This window comes from Bidens hawaiensis, unplaced genomic scaffold, assembly GCF_021521415.1.
Source record: "Bidens hawaiensis isolate Kalapana, Puna unplaced genomic scaffold, B.hawaiensis_p1.1 tig00009444_1, whole genome shotgun sequence".
Lineage (NCBI taxonomy): Eukaryota > Viridiplantae > Streptophyta > Magnoliopsida > Asterales > Asteraceae > Bidens > Bidens hawaiensis.
Genome location: NW_027491699.1, coordinates 88,055 through 110,674, shown reverse-complemented (window position 1 = coordinate 110,674; position 22,620 = coordinate 88,055). Strand labels below are relative to the sequence as shown.

General features: G+C 31.9%; 2 protein-coding genes and 1 pseudogene across 2 annotated transcripts; 1 reads left to right on the top strand and 2 right to left on the bottom strand.

Annotated features, from left to right (window-relative positions):
• Positions 1-10,556: 10,556 nt before the first annotated feature.
• On the top strand, positions 10,557-12,531 carry LOC143532375 (uncharacterized). Its single transcript, XM_077027442.1, has one exon. The coding sequence runs from the start codon at positions 10,679-10,681 to the stop codon at positions 12,038-12,040; it is 1,362 nt and encodes a 453-aa protein (XP_076883557.1). The 5' UTR covers positions 10,557-10,678; the 3' UTR covers positions 12,041-12,531.
• Positions 12,532-13,005: 474 nt separating this feature from the next.
• LOC143532374 (uncharacterized) lies at positions 13,006-15,643 on the bottom strand. The gene is made up of 6 exons (XM_077027441.1): positions 15,514-15,643; positions 15,372-15,449; positions 13,994-14,100; positions 13,538-13,615; positions 13,267-13,450; positions 13,006-13,153 (listed from the first exon to the last, which is right to left on the bottom strand). Exons 1-6 carry the CDS (start codon positions 15,641-15,643, stop codon positions 13,035-13,037), a joined length of 696 nt encoding a protein of 231 aa, XP_076883556.1. The 3' UTR covers positions 13,006-13,034.
• Positions 15,644-17,052: 1,409 nt separating this feature from the next.
• On the bottom strand, positions 17,053-17,767 carry LOC143532373 (RING-H2 finger protein ATL74 pseudogene; annotated as a pseudogene).
• Between the last annotated feature and the right edge of the window lie 4,853 nt (positions 17,768-22,620).

Here is a 22,620-nt window from a genome sequence, read left to right as displayed (position 1 = left end):
TTTCTTGTAGTTGTTTAGAGTAGGAAATAGATAAATGTGTGAGTAGTCACTAAAAAAACTACTTTACTTTTTCTCCATGTAAGAAAGCAATCAATGGCGAAGCTTGGACATATACGTCGAGGGGGCCGGCCTCAGTATGTATAAAAAAATTTACAAACTAGAGGCGGGCGGGATCAAAATGTATAAAAAATTTTGGTCGAAAACGGGTAAATTCACACTATGTATAAAAATTTTCGGCCAAAAAAGGATAAAATTACACTACCGAGCGGAAAAAACGGAGGGGGTTGGGCTAAAATTTCGGTCGGAAACGATAAATTTACACAATGTAAAAAACGTTTTGGCCGAAAAAGGATAAATTTACATTACCGAGCGAATAACGGAGGGGGCCGGACTCAAAATTTTGGTCGAAAACGGGTAAATTTACACCTATCTATAAAAATTTTCAGCCGAAAAAAGATAAATTTACACCACCGAACGAAAAAACGGAGGGGCCCCAAGCTACGCCTCTAAAAGCAACTGAGTAAATAAACTTATGTAATAACAATGATACGCATGAGCATTAAATTTAAAATTAAAAATAAATTTGATGATGTACTATTTACCTATACACTAATTTTTATATATAGTCACGGTATATATATATATATATATATATATTTAAGCAATGCAAATCAGCATAATGAAGATATAAATCAAATGTGAAACAGTATACATGGTTAAAAATAAAAAAAATTTGAGCTTTAATGAGAGAAATATATAATGCAGTAATGCACACTGTACACTGTACACTTAACTTAGTTACTTGGATAATAAGAGTGAAATAAATAGTGTACACTTAACTTAGTTACTTTGGATAATACTATCTGACCATGATATACATTCCGCTAGTTTTTGGATATATCCATGTTACGACTTACGATCCCGTCATCAAGAGCATTCACATTTGTATCTTCATCTCCGTCCCTTTATAACTAAGTAAAATGAACTTTCATTTAAAAATTTGTTCACATTTTAAAAAACCTTACATTAGATTATATCTCTACTAGATTTTATCCTCCGTATTACGGGGGTTGTTTTACATTATTCGTTTATAATATTTATATATTTTTTGGATTATAATTTTATTTTTTGTACAGAAGTTAATAATATACTTATTATTTAATTATAAAAGGGTTTCACAAATAAATGAAATGTTATAACCCTGTTTAAAAACTATTTGGGTTTTGTAAGACACATAACCCGCTTATTTTTTTTACTACAAAGTTGTTTTTTAATTATAAATAATATATATATTTTTTTAAAGAAATCATATACTGATTTTTAGTATATCCTTATTTTATAGGATTTTCATATCAAATATTAATTTGTGAGAATTTTTAATTTAATGAGAGGTTATAACCCGTTTAAGGAATATCTGGGTTTGGTTAAACTCATACCTTTGAATTCGGGTCAAATGCATGAGAAGCTCCATTTACAAATGACGCAACCTGATGGTTTGAGATAATGTAAGGACCAAACATAGAGATTTTAAAGCTTTTGTTTAATATTATAGATTTTAGATTCTATTAAATAATATTTTTCTCTATTATTTTTTTTATATATCCACACAAGCACAAACCCCCCATAAAAAGAAAAATATAAAGAATAAATATAGAGGGTGAATAGTGATTCTTTGTATAAGATGTAGCTTAAATGTTTTATTTAGAAGTATATGACATGTTAATTAAAATAGTACTCTTAAACCATGAGTAGTCATAAAGCCTCACATCCAGGCATTATGCGACACGTGGCGCCTAGTCAGAGTTATGGTTTTATATAAAAATAGAGTGTAGTCATAAAACCTCCATAATGCCTCCAACTCCATTATTTGATTATTATTTTTTTGCCTATAACATGCGTTATGTACAAAACGTACAAAAAAAGCTATAATGCCGGGGGGGGCGGGGGTGTGCCCCCGGCGTTTTAGCACACAACGCCTCCACAACTTTACCACTACCGGTGGTCTTATATTTGGGTAGTATTTTAATTGGTGTAATAATTGTTGCTTGAATTTGAAGTCATTGTACAATCAAATGGTATTGGAAGCTTTAAATGGAAAGGGGCCTAATGAATAAACATGCACAAGACCACTTCACATGATATATATGTTTGTTTATTCAAACACCAAAGTATAGGTGTATTCTATATTAATTAGTTTCATTATTTAACAAACACGTATATAGTTTCATTAGTTTTTAGCATAACACATGCATATAATTGGTTTTAAGTAACTCATTATTTAACAAACATGTTATAATTTAACTAGTATTTAAATACAAGAAAAAAGAATAAATATGTGTGTGTTAGCATGAGATCGATGGAGAGAAATGGACCCCCACCCTCTTTTTTGTTGAGTGGGTGCTAATGGGCCACCGACCAAAGGGCTAACATCCTTCTTTAACCTCTCGTTTTGATGTTTAGTGGCATTAAAGTTGATTTGGCTTTTGGTGCCGCCCATGTTAACGCCCTTGTGACTTGTGAGTCGGGTAATCATGATAAATTCAAGTATTTCAATGTGTGAACCAAGCCTATGAGAGTAAAACCAGATCCCAAACCTCATAATTAGTTATATTTTACTTAAAACATCAATATGTATATCAAAATACATGTGTTGCATGTTGGTAATATCCTACAGTTCACACATTGAAAACAGTTAATAGAGGAATTAGATATCTATCTATCTACTATAATAAAAGCCTACCACCTTCGCCGCTTGTCAATATCATAGTCCTTCTCACCTTTTTTTCAATCAATTTTCATATATGGTCCTTATCTTTTAAATCATTTCAATATATGACATTAAAATTATAGGTTTATTCCAACTAAATCCATTACTACATATAATATATATTCTCCATTTGGATTGACAAGAGACGATTAGTGAATTTTAAAGTGTTAATTAAAGTGTGTATTATGGTTTATATTCAAAATAATAAACAATAAACATTCGATTCAAAATATGTGGAATGAGAACAATCGACTTGAACTAAATTCTGATAACGTTAGCGGCTAAGGCTTAGCCTTTAATACCTAAAAATACATATGATTTTATAACTAAAAGTTTTCGGGTTGACCCGAAACCTAGAATTCGGACCCAAGAACCAACCCGAATTACTTCGGTTCAGGTTCGAGTTAGTATTTTCTTGGGTTCGAGTTTCTTGGGTCAGGTTAGTTTGGGTTCAGGTACGGGTTTTCTTGGATTGGCTTTCATGTTACGGGTAAAAGTGGCAGCCCTACTTTCAACGATTATAAATAAGAATCACTACATTCATTTTATGCAACTTTAAATATTCTAATTCTAATATTCTATTTGTAACACCCTTGACAAACACAACATCGTCCCACTCTTAGGCTATCCCACATCGGCCGTGGACAAGAGAGATTGATATACATCTATTTATACATCTCGAATCCCGTGTAAATCCGTAATGTTTTAAGTTCGTTTAAGTTCGAGTTTTGTTTATCTTTTATTAATTTAGGTTTTGAGTCAAGTTTTATATATTTATCGTGTTTTAACTCTTTTGGTGTCTTGCATGTTTTACTTAATTCTTTCTATCTTTTCATGCGAAGTTTAAGTACGTTTTGCTCGTTAATGATTACATGATTGTTCCACTTAGCGTTTCGAGTTGTTTTCATGTAGATGGTGACTTGTAAGAAAAGAATGTCTATAAGGTTCTAAACGTTACTTGGAGTTCAAGAAAGGGATTTAACATGGTTAAATAATAAAGAAAAAGCAAAAATCGAAAATTCCCAAAAGAGGGCGCCGCGCCGCGCCTAGGCAAATGCCCAGGATGCCTTCGCGTGGCGCCTAGGGCCTCCTGACCAGCCAAAATTTGTTAAACCAAGGCCCAACTCGTTTATTATATAATGGATGCAAACCTAAACGAATGGAGACTGGTTGGCAGCCGATTTCAAGAGCTTTTCCAAGGTTTTGAAGGTGATTTGAAGCTAAGAACTAAGGAGGATCGAGAGAGCTTTCATCCGGGTGTTCGAGGATCAATCGCTAAGGGTTTTATCGCTCTAACTTTCGTTCCTTGTTCATTATTCTTGATGTCTTTCCTCTTTGTTTTTAAGACTTGTTTAGGATTGTTTTTAATAATGATTCTAGGCTAGACTTCATGTCTACCTAGGATTGATGAACATGTTTGAGACTTGATTCTTGCTTTGGACTTATGCTTTGATTATGGTTTGTTGATTTAATAGTAAAAGACTTGATTTTGCTTTCACGATGCATATGAATGTTTATTATCTTGATTGATTGTTAATTATAGCTTCACATAGATCTTTTATCTTTTGATTGTGTTCTTTAAATTTATGGTTTATGTTTAAATCATTACTTGGTGTTTTGATTATTGTGATTAAATGGGCCCATTAGATCATAGAAGCTTGTTGATAGTTGGTTAAGGTTTTAAATGTTTTGCTAAATTCCAATAGTTGTAAGGTGAGGAGTTGTTCATGTGTCTTGGTCAATTGCATGCTAGGATAGTAGTGACAATATTCTTGCTTATTGTGTTGATCCATGTTCATGATGTCATGTTAGTTTATCAAGTTATCTAAGGTTTAGTGTTTCGTAAGATTGCTTGCTATAGATACTATTAATTAACCTTAATTGATGACTTTGCAGAAATCAATAATACTGATTGCTTAATAATCTAATAATTGTTCTTTGGGATTTCATTTGATTCAGCCAAAGGTCCTTAGGGTTTGTCAGATGAATACGTTTAGAAATCAGTTTCCATAATCATGTTATTTATCCATTGCTTTATGATTGTTGATGCATGAGGTTCTTACCTAGGTAGATTCTTTCTCTGATTGGTGTCGATCTTGTGTTTAATTGCTTGTTTCTTGTTTACTTGTTTATTTGCTTTCTTAGTTTAATCTTAGTTTAAAAAACCCCCTTTAAACATTAATAATAAATAGTCTTGTCGTAAGTCGAGTCTAATTAGTTAATTAACGTAATTTATAGAGTCATGTGGGTTCGATATTCCGGACTTACTTAGCTTTAGTACAATTGACCGATTCACTTGCCGGTGTTTTGTGTAGTTGAGTCTTAAGTCTAGTTTTTATTACTTGTTAATTTAGTTAATATTTAATTGACTGTTTTAAGCACATCAGAGATCCTTGGTTCATAAGTAAATGTCATGCCTCTTCAATCACCAACGCGTTTTTGGCAACCAAAAACAAATCCGTGAGCTCTTCGTGGACAGAGCGGACAATATTAGTGGTGCGAGGGGCCGGATGTTACAGGTGGTATCAGAGCCACTCTTGTGCCGTTCGGGATGATGGGACACGCCTCATCGAGGACGATGAGTCCAAAGGGGGGTTGTCTGTAACACCCTTGACAAACACAACATCGTCCCACTCTTAGGCTATCCCACATCGGTCGTGGACAAGAGAGATCCTTGGTTCGTAAGTAAATGTCCTGCCTCTTCAATTACCAAAGCGTTTTGGGCAACCAAAAACAAATCCGTGAGCTCTTCGTGGGCAGAGCGGACAATATTGGTGGTGCGAGGGGCCGGATGTTACACTATTAACTCAGAATAATCACTATTACTTGAAAATGGTTTTAATGTTAGTATGTATTTTTCATTTTCCTGGCGATAACATTCATATGAAATAAACAAATCATTTTGTTATATTTAAATTTTATGTTTTTATGTTGCTTGATTATACAATTTTTAATTGTAAAATATAAAGTCAATTAAAATTTTGTCATACACGGAATATTAATGACAACAAATTTATCATGATCAATTAATTTTAAATTGTAAAGATTCCAATGATAATTATATAATCAAAGTTCAGGTATATGGTTTTGGGATAATCATGTTTTTTTTTTTATAAACATGAGGATATGTTCTCAAATGACATCATATTAATTGATTAAAAGTTATTATATTTTATGTATATGAATATTTTTTTATTAGTATCATGGATACAATTTATCATTAATCTATAGTTGGTATGTACTTGGAAAACATTTTTTGTCACACGGACAACTATATATAGCTATATCAAGAGTTATAAGCAGGCATATACAATTGATTAAAAGTTATTATATTTTATGTATATGGTATGTACTTGGAAAACATTTTTTGTCACATAAATTGATTAAAAGTTATTATATTTTATGTATATGGTATGTACTTGGAAAACATTTTTTGTCACACGGACAACTATATATAGCTATATCAAGAGTTATAAGCAGGCTATATTTAAATTTTATGTTTTTATGTTGCTTGATTATACAATTTTTAATTGTAAAATATAAAGTCAATTAAAATTTTGTCATACACGGAATATTAATGACAACAAATTTATCATGATCAATTAATTTTAAATTGTAAAGATTCCAATGATAATTATATAATCAAAGTTCAGGTATATGGTTTTGAGATAATCATGTTTTTTTTTTTATAAACATGAGGATATGTTCTCAAATGACATCATATTAATTGATTAAAAGTTATTATATTTTATGTATATGAATATTTTTTTATTAGTATCATGGATACAATTTATCATTAATCTATAGTTGGTATGTACTTGGAAAACATTTTTTGTCACACGGACAACTATATATAGCTATATCAAGAGTTATAAGCAGGCATATACAATTGATTAAAAGTTATTATATTTTATGTATATGGTATGTACTTGGAAAACATTTTTTGTCACATAAATTGATTAAAAGTTATTATATTTTATGTATATGGTATGTACTTGGAAAACATTTTTTGTCACACGGACAACTATATATAGCTATATCAAGAGTTATAAGCAGGCTATATTTAAATTTTATGTTTTTATGTTGCTTGATTATACAATTTTTAATTGTAAAATATAAAGTCAATTAAAATTTTGTCATACACGGAATATTAATGACAACAAATTTATCATGATCAATTAATTTTAAATTGTAAAGATTCCAATGATAATTATATAATCAAAGTTCAGGTATATGGTTTTGAGATAATCATGTTTTTTTTATAAACATGAGGATATGTTCTCAAATGACATCATATTAATTGATTAAAAGTTATTATATTTTATGTATATGAATATTTTTTTATTAGTATCATGGATACAATTTATCATTAATCTATAGTTGGTATGTACTTGGAAAACATTTTTTGTCACACGGACAACTATATATGGTTTTAATGTTAGTATGCATTTTTCATTTTCCTGGCGATAACATTCATATGAAATAAACAAATCATTTTGTTATATTTAAATTTTATGTTTTTATGTTGCTTGATTATACAATTTTTAATTGTAAAATATAAAATCAATTAAAATTTTGTCATACACGGAATATTAATGACAACAAATTTATCATGATCAATTAATTTTAAATTGTAAAGATTCCAATGATAATTATATAATCAAAGTTCAGGTATATGGTTTTGGGATAATCATGTTTTTTTTATAAACATGAAGATATGTTCTCAAATGACATCATATTAATTGATTAAAAGTTATTATATTTTATGTATATGAATATTTTTTTATTAGTATCATGGATACAATTTATCATTAATCTATAGTTGGTATGTACTTGGAAAACATTTTTTGTCACACGGACAACTATATATAGCTATATCAAGAGTTATAAGCAGGCATATACACTTTAAAACTAAGTTTTTACCTATTTGTAACATATTTGTGTAATTTTAGTTATGTAATTTCTGTAATTTTAATTTAATTATAATTGTATTAACAATATATGATTAATTTGTTGATTGTATTTCACTTAATGGTCAAAATTTAAAATTTCAACAATTACCCGTATAATACACGGACCTCAAACTAGTTACATATATATTTGTGTGTATTTGTCAAAAGTATTGATAAACTTATACAACTTTAATAATTTATAAATAATGAAACTTAAAATTATCATTTAGTTAGAAAATTGATTCTTATTATGTTTATGTTGGAAAGGGCAATTCTTTATGTTTACTTCTAATTCTAATGAAAACATTTCAAACATCATAATCACTACTTGGAATTCTTAAGATTATAATGATGGTTATTATTCAATGTTGCTTAAAATGCCTTTATGTCCATACCAACAATCAATGGCTCTACCAACTATACAAGTAATCTATTTTAAGGCTATGCGTAGTGAAGGGACTACAAATGGGGGCGAATTGCGTCGTGTGGCGCCCAGTCAGCAAGGGGTGAGAATTTATTTTTAAGGTGTAATGGTGTAGGGGCTACAAATAGTAATATATATATGTATATATATATAACACAAAATAATATAATAATAATATTCCTTTTACTCTTCCGGCGACAAAAACATCACGCCCCCGTCCCCTTTCGCCCAAAAATCGCCCGAGGGGGGGGGGGGTGTTCCAAAACTTCTTGCCCCTTTTCGCCCCTCCTTCTCGCCCCACTACGTATGGCCTAAGAGTTTGTACCCCATTCAACATTAATCATTTCATTTAGTTTTCCATTTACAAATTGGATTTTAATAATATCAACCTAGTGCCATTCACCGATAATAATCCAAATTGAGAAATTCTGGCAGGTGGTCCAAATTTAGAAAATCTACTCTCATTGGGACACGTTAAAAAAAAATTAACGGCGTTAGGTTTTTTTCGAATTTGAAACTAATGTTTTAAGGCTTTTATCGGATGAAGGATACGAGTTGACTGATATAAAACTCATCGTGATCCAGACGGCTTGATTTTTATCAATTGAAAGTTCAAACACTCAAATTGAAGCACCGTGTCGTCGTTTAGAGAAAAGTTTCGAGAAAGTTTACATTAATCGACTGGTATTCTCCTTCCAACCAAAAGCCCTAAAACATCAGTTGAACTTCGGAAAAAAGTTAACGTCGTTCAATTATTTTTAACGAATGTCCAATGAGAGTAGATTGTTTTAAATTTGAGACCACCAACATGAATATTCTCAGTTGGGGTTATTATCACCATTGTCATTTAAGTTGGGATAAATCCACTTTTTCGTTTTTCATTTATTAACAGTTACCAAGCAAAATAGTACATTTTTTTATCAGTAGTTCATAAATTAAATCGTTTTTCATTCCAGATAATACTAAATCGTTTGAAAATTTTATAACACCACACACTCAACTAATCTCAAATTGTTTGACAACTTGGCCAAAAGGCTATATTGCCAATTTATTCAGTTCTAGCTATCCTTACACATCCTTTGGCAAAATATAGTTTATAGAAAACGATAAAGGTATATGCACACAATATCAGCATAAAGCTAAATGAGACAACCATATAGTACCCAGACAAGAAAGGTGAACACTGAGAAAATCCTTACACGCATATATACATTGAGGCAATGTCAATAACACCCCCCCCCCCCCCCCCACCAACCAGTTCACACACACCCAAAAAAACATATGACTATTCCACCAGACGCATACTCTTGAAAACCGGAATATAATACACCAATGGGTGCATAATAGGCTAGTTATATGTAAAGTTGCTCTTTTGTTGACCATAAACTTGCAATACAACTCATACACATACAAACTAATATTTATCACAATACACGCCTATGCAACACGCTAAGTTTCTAGCAATCCCTCCATGCTAAAAACAAATTCTCAAGATCCACAACTTGAATTCTCATAATTGGGTCGCATTCTCTTTGAGGCCCATAAGTTTGTATTTCCCATGTTAGAATTAAGCACAACTCCACCTACTCATACTCAAACTCAATTCTATCATTGACCATGAGCTCTCTAATTTTATGTCAAATAATGCTTGTCAAGGTCAACTACTCGTTAAAACCCTTAGCCTCATAATGAGACTTTGCACTTTACACAATACGTAACTGAAGATATAAGGATGAGCTATTCAATCCGAGTTCTGCTAAAGGGGAACCTCCTTCGATCCTCCCCTGTTCTTCGAGAGTCCTCTATACATAGGAGGGATACGAACTTAACCCTTATAGGTCTAACCGTCTAATGTATTAGGCTTTGGTCCAATTAGGATAGTATTTTTACATTATTATTTGAGATTGTTAGACGTTATTAAGTTATATTATTATACCATTGAATCATACACGATCGTGTACAAGTTAGATACACGGAATTCTAGCAAAACAAGAGTCATCATTTTAGTTATAGTTTAAAACAATTAGTTACATAATCTTTTATAGAACATCGTGAAATACTATAAACGCTTTCAATGTTTAAAATCTAACTTGTATAGTACATTTAAAATATTGTAACTGTTACAACATATTTATTTTTATCTATGTCCCGATGTAAGTTCTATAACTGTTTGTGTCGTACGCTATAACAAGTGCATGTACTGTAGGGATGAGCTCGGTATCAAATACCGATCTCAAAAACCCTGATCCCAAATTTTTTCAAAAACTTGGTACCAGTATCGAAAATACTCAGTTCGGTATCGGTACCAAAGACTAACATACGGTAAATACCGTTATTTGTATCATTTGCTCATCCCTAATGTGCCATAAAGAACCAATAGCGTTTAGACAACATCAATACCGATAATCCGATATCAACATTATCAGAACCGGTATCGATACTCGTTTTTATGTTTTCTTGTTCAATTCAAAACATGTATCAGTCTCCCTTAAAACATATCTTCAACCCTCAACCCACCTTATTACTCCGACAACCATGAATTCTCCGGCAGTAAGGCCTCCACTTCACCTGCAACCTCCATCCTTCTTCACCCCATCAAACCCACCAAAACATTATCCAAAGCCCACCCATCACCCACCGCACAAAACCCAAATCGCCCAAAAACTCGCCGGTAAAATCAAACACGGTAATAAAATTCAAACCCTAACTGAGTTCAATAACCTCTTCATGACCATGGTTTCAGCTAACGAAACTGATCTCGCCTTCAAATTCTACTCCAATTTACCCAATTACAACTTATCCCCAAATGACTTAACCTATTCTATTCTCATCAACTGTCACTGCAAACGAAATGACCCAATTGAAGCTAATAAGGTCTTACAACATGTTATCAATAATGGGTTTGGTTCACCTAATGTTAAAACATTCACCCAAGTGATCAACTGTCTTTGTAAAAAGGGTAAGTTAACACATGCACTCCAGGTGTTCGATGAAATGCGTCAGAGAGAGTGTTCTCCGAATATTAACACGTATAATTGTTTGTTAAAAGGGCTGTGTTATGTGGGTAGAGTTGAAGAGGCTAATGAGTTGTTGTTAAAGATTTTGAAAGATGGTGGATTGAAGCCTGATGTTTATAGTTTCACTGCGGTTATGGACGGGTTTTGTAAAGTCGGGAGGTCGGACGAGGCGTTGGATTTGCTCGATGAAGCGATTGGTATCGGGTTGGTTCCGAGTATAGTGACTTATAACACGGTTTTTAACGGGTATTTTAAGGAAGGGAGGCCGTTGGAGGGGTTCGGTTTGTTGGAGAAGATGAAGGAGAGGGGTTGCAGGCCGGATTGCGTTAGTTATAGCACGTTGTTACACGGGTTGTTGCAATGGGGGGAGGTTCAGGCGGGTGTTAAGGTTTATAACGAGATGTTGGATATGGGATTTGAGGTTGACGAGAGAATGATGAATACTTTGTTAAGAGGGGTGTGTAGGAAATCGAGAAAGGAAAAGGAGTTGTTGAAAGTTGCGTACCAGGTGTTCGATGAAATGTCTAGACGAGGTTGTGGGTTTGACCCGTGTGGGTATGAGCTCATGATTGAGGCGTTTTGTAACGGGAATGAGGTGGACAAGGCTTTTGTGAATTTGTGTGAGATGATGAAGATGGGTTTGGTTCCAAGGACATTTACTTTGGACACTGTGGTTAGAGGGCTTTGTGTTGAGGGGAAGATTGAACAAGCAATGTGGATTTTGGTTTTGGTGTGTAGAGGAGGAAGTGAAATGTTTGAGAGAGTTACCTTTGATGTTTTGATTAGTGAGCTGAATCGACGAGGGATGGTTACGCATGCCACTTGCGTGTATTGTGTTGCGTTAAAAAATGGAGTCATCCCGCTTAAGAAGCCTAGTTGATGAGTTGTCGTATGATCTTTCACTTTTAAAGTTCGACCCTTGTTAATTTCGGATGTAGCATGAGATAGTTTTTTTGTAATACAAAGTGCTTTACGGATTATTTTGAGCTCAAGCGGATAAAAGTGTTCATAGCAGAACTAGTAAGGGGTGTTTTGAATGCGTATAAATGTTGTAACTAGATGGCGCTAAGGGTTTTGGGATGATGAAATGCTATAACACAGACATTTTTATAAAGCTCTGTAAAGTTTAAGATATCTCGTCCATTATAAGTTCATAACAGCCAAGACCTCTGTCAACAAACAACGTGCTTAAAACCATTTGAGGTCGAATATAGAAAAAAACATTTGAGGTCGAACGTTTCTATAAATACAAGCTATAATTCTTGACATGACACGAAAATAGTTAAAGTTTTGGATCGACTATAATAAATTAGTTAAACAGGCTAACTTGGGCACGAAACGTTTAATAAGCGGTAACCCTAACAATCTAATATGACTGTTTAATAAACGAATTAACCAGTTTATGCTTAAGGGTTTAAAACAAATACAATTTATATCTAAAAAGATTATTTAAAAAAATGTTAAAATTTGAAAAAAAACATATAAAATTTACTTGACCAACAAATTTTAATCGTACTATAAACCAATATTACACGTCTTTGCCCAAGTTAGAACTGTTATAAGTGAACAATAAACGGCTCGGCCAAAAACAAAACTCAAAAGACAACATGTTCACAACCAATATGAAATTTGCATAGAGTGTTTACAAATACGTTCCATATACCTCAAGGAAGGTTACAAAATTAGAGGTAGATAAACAATAATAGTTACCCATAAGTAATCACTTTAAAGAGTACATTAAAGATTCATTTATATGCAAGTAACTTTCACAACAAATTTACCAACATGCTATTCAAGAATCTAAAGCTGTAATAGAAACTCCTGCAAACATGATTGAACAAAATTTTCTTCAAAATAACCCGTTGAGGAACAAATCATACACGACTCACGTACTGTCCTGTTCTTGTATCCACAATAATCTCTTGATCTCTGTCCACAAACAAAGGAACATAAACAACTGCACCCGTTTCTACAGTCGCTGGCTTTGATCCACCTGCCAAAAACAACAATCATTTAAAACCTCTAATACCATACACGAAGGGTATTTTAGACATTTGATTAATAGGATAAACAGATAGTAATAACTATTAGTAACATTTATATTACCTTGAGCCGCATCACCTTTCACACCGGGATCAACATCAACTATTTTCACTTTAACCTGTATCGGCAGCTCAAAATCGATAACTTTTCCCTTCCAAAATAGCAAACTGCACTCCATGCCTTCTTTCAGCCATTTCGTCTTATCTCCCATATCAGACTCGTTAAGACGAACTTCCTCGTATGAAGACTGCAATATAGCACGCCAATATTAATCTTAAAAAAAATAGGAAATGATGATTAAAGAAAATTCGTAAGTAAAAGAAGTTAAAGATACCAGATCCATGAAAACAAATTGTGAACCGTCCTTGTATGTGAATTGTTTCATTTCCTTAGAGATCTCAGCTTGTTCAATCTGACAAGATCATCAAAGATAAAATAAAGTAGAATGAACATTTTGACTTTTGAGGTCAAACGAACCAATTTTGACCGCAAAATGACAGATTTTTTTTTAAGTTTTGGGGAAAATCTTAAATAGCCATCAATTCTTATAACAAATATTGCATAAAGAACTTTTTTTCTGTTGTAAAACTTGTAACAGTGCTACATCAATTTTGGAAATTTTTTTTTTTTGAATTTCTAATACTTGAGTGATTAACTTGCTAAATTATATAGAAACATAGATATTACATCAACATAGCAGGTAGGCGGACAACAAGCTGCACCGCCACCCCTTTCTGAATTAATAGAAAAAAGACATTTGACTTCAAAGAGTCAAAACATTTCTATATACCTTGCTTCCAGCTCGGAAAGTTTTCTCAACAGAGTTTCCGGTTATATGATTCCGTAGTGTAGTCCTCACATAAGCAGCTCCTTTTCCAGGCTTCACATGAAGAAACTCTGAACATCAAATAGAAAACACACACACAAAAAGGAAAAAAAGAAAAGAAAAAGAAATAGAATGAGATAAAAGGAAATTCGATATAATGCAATTTGTCATATAAGAAATTACTCCATTGGTGGTACCATTAAATAGCAACATAGCAACCATATTATATAAGTGCCCAAACCGCTTACAAACAATGAAGTGTGTCACATATTATAAAACTGGCTAAAACACCCCTAAAACGTTTATGGGGTAGCACACATTTAAAGCATAACTATTTTATAAGTTGTGTTTAAAGGAATGTAAGTTACCTCTGGATCGCAAATCACAACCAAACAAACACACACAGAGAAAACAGAATTCAAGCGGAGAAACAGGGCACGAGATTCACCGATCTGTATGATCTACGTCCACGACTGCAACTAGCCAACTAGTGGTTTAATATTATTTAGGTGCTCAAGGAATTACAAGCACATCATTTTGCATTTAAAGATTAACTGTAGTGTTAATAGATTTATTTAGGGTTGGCTATAATAAAGCGGGCCGAACGAAAGCAAGGGCAGGCTACCCTCCCTTGATCGAGCCACCAAAACATCGCGCCTAACAAGGAACACCACTAACACACCATCCAGACACCATTAATGTTGCTATACAGGCCGCATGGTCCCAGACTATTTTGATTCATGGGACACAAGAGTATTTTGTGTTTATTAGAAATCATGTAAGCTGACAAATCGTTTAGTACTACTCTAAGTGAATAATTTAACTGGATTATGTGACATTTTCCATCACTAAAGGGTGTCACACGAACACTGATACAAACTTAGATCATCATTTTGTCACGGGATAATATTTGATACTATAAAAAACATCAATTTGTAATACGTTTTTATTTTCACAGTCAAAACACTTCCTAAACAGATTAAGCATATGAAGAATCCAATAATGAAATTACAGATAGGGGTGAGCAATAACCAACGAAACTGAACCGAAATTAACCAAGTTATCTGTTATTTTTTGTGCCCTCCATTAACCACTCATGTCATCATATATTTTTAGCTTTTATACCTTCACTTCATGTATTATGCATCCATTTCATGTATTTCTACATTCATTTCATGTATCTTTAAGTTAAAACTTTATTCTAAATTTGATTTTGGTCATTAACCGATTGGTTGATTTGGTCGAGGCTAATAACCAAACCGTGCAAACCCATATAGAACATCAAGGCATGAATAAACTTAAAGATGAATAAATTCTGATAATGAATTGGGAACAGAAGTACCTAGAACCTTCCAAGGAGCACCATCAACCTCAATGTTAGAACCCACCTTTATATCATTACTTGAATACGCATATATTCCTGCCATTTACAAAACAAAGCCCATAATAATTAATTTAGAGCGAAAGAAAGAAAGAAATTGTACGTGGGAATGTCCAGCGGCGTGAAGAAAACTTGGCAGAATGTAATGATTTGTTTGAAGTAAAAGAATTTGGTGGAAGACCAGAGGATGAGACAGACGACAACTTCAACGATGACATCAAAGTAGTAATCATGGTTTACTCACTGTGTTTATGGTGATGTTTTTTGTTTTTTAAAACCCCGACTCCATGGATAAGGGGGCTTTGGGACTTCAAACGCATACAAACCTCTAAAACTCAGCAATTAACGTCATCTACTCGCTTAGTTTTTAATTACGCCGTCAAAATAAAATGATAAGAGCAGGAATTGAACCTTATGTCACATAACATCAAGTCTCTCTTTTAACACTCTACAACTGCTCATTGACAAATAAAATTACCAACATTTTTTTTATTTATATTGTTAAGTGCATTCAAGGAAAGTAATAAATTTTATCTACCCCTATACAAAAACCCGATAAACTAAAAGATCAACATTATGTGGGTTTAGAATCTACTTATAGCATATTAAAGTTTGGCTGATTGTTTAAAAAAATTCATATGGCACTTTGGATATTCTAAGTTATAACAAAGTAGTTTTTTTTTGTTTTTTTTGTTTTTTTTTTTTGCAATGTGCATTTCTCTTGTTTTTACTAAACATACCAACCCCTTCAACTTTTACATTTATACGAGTTAAACATTTTCATTTGTTTTCTTCTTCATTATGTTATCTTTTATCATCATTCCTGTTTTACAATTTGTTGCTTATTTTTTTTTTAAATGTCTTTCTACTATTTTTCTTTTTGTACTTCTTAGAAAATGTGTTTTATTTTTTCAAGTAACCAAATACGTACTTTTTTTCTTATTAAAAAGAAATTTTTTTCTTATTTTTCATAAAATGCTTTTTCTATAAATGTTTTAATTTTTTTGGAGATTGTTTTTTAAAGATACATTTTAGGGATGATTAACATTAAAAAAATCGTATTGGTTTTTTAATAAATAAAAACAATTAAATAACATAAAACTTGATCAACAAGTTTGTTTCTTTTCTCATATAACATTAATCTTATGCATTCGAATCTAACAAAAAGAAATTTAATCGTTTTTATAAAGACGTAATATCATTATTATCTAAATACATCTTTATAAAAATTTAAATAATAGCTAGAAACATGTTATTAAAATAAATTTTATAAATTAAAAAAACTTTTTTTTATTTAGTTTAGTTAACATTTTTATTTGTTTAATAAGTGTTTTTGAAGTTTTTTTTTTCTAAAAAGAAAACCGTTTAAGAAACTTCTAAAGAATGAAATTAAACCAGCTTTGATTTGATTTTATAGAGAGTGGTGATTGGTGATGATAAGTAGAAAGGAGAGAGAAAATACGTTTATCCTGACTATTTTTTTTTTACTGTATGTTGCAATTGTTTTGATTATAAAACTATATTTAACAGAAAAAAAAAATGCTTTTGTTTCATTTCCACTAAAATCTTTTAAATTGTCCTTTTTTTACTTCCAACTTCATACATCTTTTAATTAAACTTATAGAAAAACTGAATTCTTTTAACTAGAACACAATACCAAACCCAAAGTTAAAAGGTAAGTATGACCTTTTTTCACCAAATTAACTAGCATATTTACAAATGGTTCACTAGAAAGTACACCTAATTAACACCTAACCAAACATTTTGATCATCCTTCAAATGTTAAACCATGGCTGCATTACCCTGCTCCACCCTAACCGTTGCTCGGTCTCCGCCATCAACAACCTTAGCAGGAACCAAAGACCGTCTACAATTCGGGCACGAGGCATGTTCCTTTAGCCACTTATCCACACACTTGACATGAAACTCATGGTTACATTCCGGCAACACTCTCACCTTCTCCCCATCCACAAAATCTCCAAGACATATTGAGCACTCGGTCCCGGAGCCACCGCCTGGCCGCAACCTAAACACCGCCACCGGAATCTTTCTTAGTGCCCGTTTCTCTAGCCCAACAGGTTGCACACTTGTTGTTGCCTCCATGGACTCACGCCTACGTTTTAAGATTATGTGTATCACCGAATTTAACAAAAGCGCGGCTACTAAGGCGCATAATAAAGCCGCTAACATCACCACCATGTCGGCATCGAAACTGATTTCTTCGGACTGGGAAGAATCATCTGTGATGTCCCCGTTCATGGGGTAAGATGACAAAAGAAGACGATGGTTAGACTCAACCATGATTAGATGAAGAACTAGAGATCTATGTTGTTTTAAGGATGTTATAACTTATAAGGTTTATATGTATATAAGCATATAAGATGATCTTTGTTCTGGTTACCTAATAATCACTACCAAATCCAATATTACCACCTTTTGTGAATTTGTTTAGGGTTTCCATGCATTTTAACACACTTTTTGAATTATATTGAAAATAGATAAAACTTTTGTTTTAATATAGTATTTAAAATCATAAAATGTATTGTTTTTTTTTATTAAGGGATCCATGTAATGTAGCAAAGTCAATGGGTTAGGGTTTGTAGAAGGAGATTAGGTAAAGGGTGTGAGGTTTTCCTAATGATTGTTGAAGTTGTTAGGGTTAGGCAAGCAAATTTATTACGTTTAGTGGTTTGGGTTCACTTCCAAATAAATGCAATCATTTTTTCCAATTAACACAAATTTTAATATTTTTAAGAATAATAGTGACAAAGTTTTAATCTCAGTGATCCAAATGACCGATTAAAAAAACAAAGTTTATATATATATAGTGATTCGTTATGAAACTTTTATAACTTTTTAAACCAAGTAATCAAAGTAAACTTAATATTGTTTGGTAATTTTTCAAGTTTATATAAAAGAAACTGAGTTTTAGTTTTTTTTTTAAATCGCTATATAATGATCAAATTTCATAGTGTCACGTTTAATTCGCTTAATATATAATTAGTTACGTGAAATTTGATATAGATTTGACTATGTATATGCACATGATATCAAGAGATTGATGATCATGAGGACAAGGAACAATACTTAACATGGTTGGGATTCCATCATTGTAAATCTAAACCAATAAAAAAAAGAAAAAAAAAGTGTACTCTAGATTCCAAAACATGTTTCTTTACCTTTTGTAGAAAATATATGGTGGCCAAATTTTTGGTTCGACGAAAGCAGAAAGCATTAAGACCCACAAGCCAACTTTTTGATGACAATGTTAGAAGAATATTTCAAGAGGAGCTAGCTTTTACAAGATGTAATGATGCATAACAACTAGAAGTGGTAATAGATTGAAAATCCTAATCTTATAATCTGTTATAAACAAATGTCTTATACTCAATTATATACCTTATGTTACCGACTGTTGGACATACTCTTTGATATTATTAAGTAGTTAAAAATTATTTGAATTTTTGAAGCCAAAACGCTACAATTGTATATTGTTATTAGTTTCAGGTTTAAAATAACTGTAAACTACTATATATGTTCATTTCCAATATATGAATAAACAAGTATGAGATAGATTTGGGTTAATTGGACATTCGGACATATATTATATACGTGCTGTTTGTTTTCATCTGAATGGAACCATTCAGATGGAAACATCTGATTCATTCAGAATACATGCTGTTTGGTTTCACACAAAAAAACATTTGAATAATTATAATTTGGTCTGAATCATTTAGACTCAAATATGTTGCTGAATGAGACAGAGGCTTATTCAAATCTGACTCATTCAGATCTGAATGAACCAAACAGCCCCATAGTTTAATATCATATCGGTTGACGTTTTAGGCCATGAAAAACTTTGGGTTTGCCAAATTGTCAAAAGTGACCTCAACCCAATCTTTAAATGGCCCACATTCACTGGCCTGGTATAGTTACATTAATAAACTTTTGGGTTTGTGAAATTGACACTAGCCCACCATCGCTATTGAATTATTCACTAGAAGCCCGTTAGAAAATATAGTTTCATTTTGTTAATCAAGAAGAAGAGCCTAAAAAAATGATTTTAGGCGTCACTGTGATGTAATATATTAGTTTTTTTTCTTTATTTTTAGATTTTTCTTGCCGACAATTGCTGAGAAGAAGAGTCAAAATGAAGAGGTCGTTGAGGGTATAATGGCATATAAATATGAAGTAAATGCGAACCGATAGTTTATAGATTTGTTTTTACTTTTTTACATGAATTATTATTATTATTATTAGTATTATTATTATTATTATTATCAAATAAAGGGATCTACATAAAAATTAATTTTGCTAGATAAACTATGAATAACTGTAATGATTCAAAAACAATATATGATTGATTTGGTTCATAATATAATATTAATTATCATGCAACTTATTCATGTAAGGTCTATAAAGTTCAAAACTCAAAACTAAAATAACTAATCACTTATTAGTTAAAAACACATATTAAAATAACTACATGAAGTAGGTCTTACCAAAACAAAAACCCAAACCAATCCAACCGTTGCTAATCTCGACAAGACCGAACACATATATATACGACTTTTTAGAATCGTTTACCTCAGTTTGAAGCCTTTGATGTATGGTAGAAGATATACGGATCTATGTCTTTATTCGTATCCACGCGATTTCAAGGATCAAGGTGCTAGTTCGATTCAACCTAAACCATCTTTCCTTCTTCCATTGATAATAACTGAACACCGAATCAAAGAGGGAGAGAGGGGCAATATCTAGTGATATGAGGTTAGAAATATCAGCTTAGGGCAAGAGATTGGCAACTCTAGAGATATGGAGGTGTATTATATATTCATATATATAGTTAAACTTCCAAGTTGTCCTATGAGTTTAGGATCTCCCTTGAGTATTTAGATATTTTTTAATTGAACTATATGGTTAAGTATTTACATATGTTGTATAATTGCGTACCTGGATGATGAATTTGATCAATGATGCAAACATGTAATCTTGGTTTCTTGAACAATTTCCTGGATTAATCTCTGAATCGTGAATCACTTTCAGATAAACCTATTTGCGGGTTATGCGCAATCGTATCGGATAAGACAGAGATTTTCAGTAGTTGGAATTGGATTTGATGATTCTATATGATGATGAAGAACCAGAGAGAAGTAACCGTCTCTCTGTTCTATCTATTCGATCGATATAATCTTATTATCCAGGGAATGAAAATATTGATTAATATATTAATCCAAACCTAATTCCCTCATGAGCCCAAATGAATTAATTAAAAGTCCATTTAACATTACACTTAAGCCCAAGTATAAAACCGAATGACAAAGTCTAAATAACATTATTGTTAAACAAGCCCGCACTCCCGCGTCACCTAACTCGTTTAATCTCTAATGTTATTTCCTCGATCGACAAGTTAATCCAATAACACTAAAATATCCAACAACATATATTTAATAAACTAGGTTAAATATATAACTCAAGGTATTTATGCTTAAGTAAGTATTATAATATTAACTAAAGTAGTTTATAGACATAATAGTTTTATCAATTTACTATTTATAGTGCCCAAATATTATTTGGTGATCATCTACAAATTATTATAAGACAAAAACAAATGTCATTGGTTAGTTACTCGTGTATTGTACAAGACTGAATAATGAAAACATTATAATCTATAAATGGTTTACGATACGGTTTATCAATGACAATTATATTGCATTGTTTGTACTTAATACATGATTTTTAATGTATGTTGACAATGTTAGTTACATGATGCAAACATCGTATCTGGTAGTGGCAGGTTTATGTTAGCGGTGGCCGGTGGTTGATGATGTCAACTCTAGTTATAGATTTCCTGTGAAGAGTTAAAGGTGTTAGGAAAAAAAACAAAGAAATAGCAATTTTAAAAATGCATAACTATAAATAAAAAAAAGCATCAACAAAAGCTCATGATTAGCGGAGTAAAGCCGATAAACAAAAAGCTTATCTAAAAACACCTGGTAAACTGAAAATGCATCAAACACACATTTTGAATTTTTGATCCATTTGATCAGTTTATGGGTCAAGACTGCCATACGTACTAATGAATATCTATATACTTTAGGCAAGTTTTGACTTTTTGACTTGTTTGACCAGCTGAAGGGTCAAAATTTCCACATTGCTATCATATGTCTAATAGTGTCTAGGAGTAGCATTTTGAGTAAAACGTTATTAAGTAATAAGCATAAGTTATTAAGAAATGAAAAGAATTAAATTTTATACGCATCCGTCATTCTCGACTTTGTTTACTTTTTACATCTAAAAGGTTATTTCAAACTTTCAGTGAACTGAAGAAGCTTGCCATATGACAAATGAATATCTATGCACTTAGGGTAAATTTTGACACTCTAACCCGTTTGACCAGTTAAGGGTCAAAATTGCCACAATGCAATCCTATAAACATTATATTGGTCAAAATTTCACCTGTATGTAAAAAATAAAAAGATCAAGTAACATTTCTTAAACTGATTGGGTTCTTATGCCAAAATTAAAATTATTAAAAAAATAAACATCAAGTTTTGTAGTTTAATACCATAATACTTTGGAGGTTCGACATATGGATTATTTTCATATTATTCCACATGCTATCCCACATAGCGCGCTATAGCTGGTCTGGATAAAGAATCAAGATATGTAAACATTTTATAATTAGCTTCATTAGGAATTACATATAACAAATTTTAAATTTACTAAATTAGTTAAATGATTCAACTTTAGCATTTATTTATTTATTCTATCACTATTAAAATATAAAAATAATGATTTTCAAAAGTACTAATCTAACGTATAGGTGTTATCTTGTTTTATGTTTATGTTTAACCTCTCTTGTTTCACTGCGTATCTATTTTGTGATATCCATGATTTCAATCAACACTTTGATGTCTTTTAACATATTTAATTAACAAAGTGTTTGACAAAGAATCATCATTGATGAACTAGTAATTATATGTCAGGTCAAATTTAATTAGTCATCATCAAAAGTAAGTAATTATTTTTAAAATTAAAAATTGTTTTCTGAACAATGGGAATATTGATGCTAACAATTCCGAACCAATAAGACATTGGGTACCAAGCCTCTTTCTTTAAGAATTTGTTGCACATTGGTGATAATGTTCGTGTTATCTAACATCACCCTTGATACCAAAGACAAATTGTTATCGTTTCTTTTTTCTGA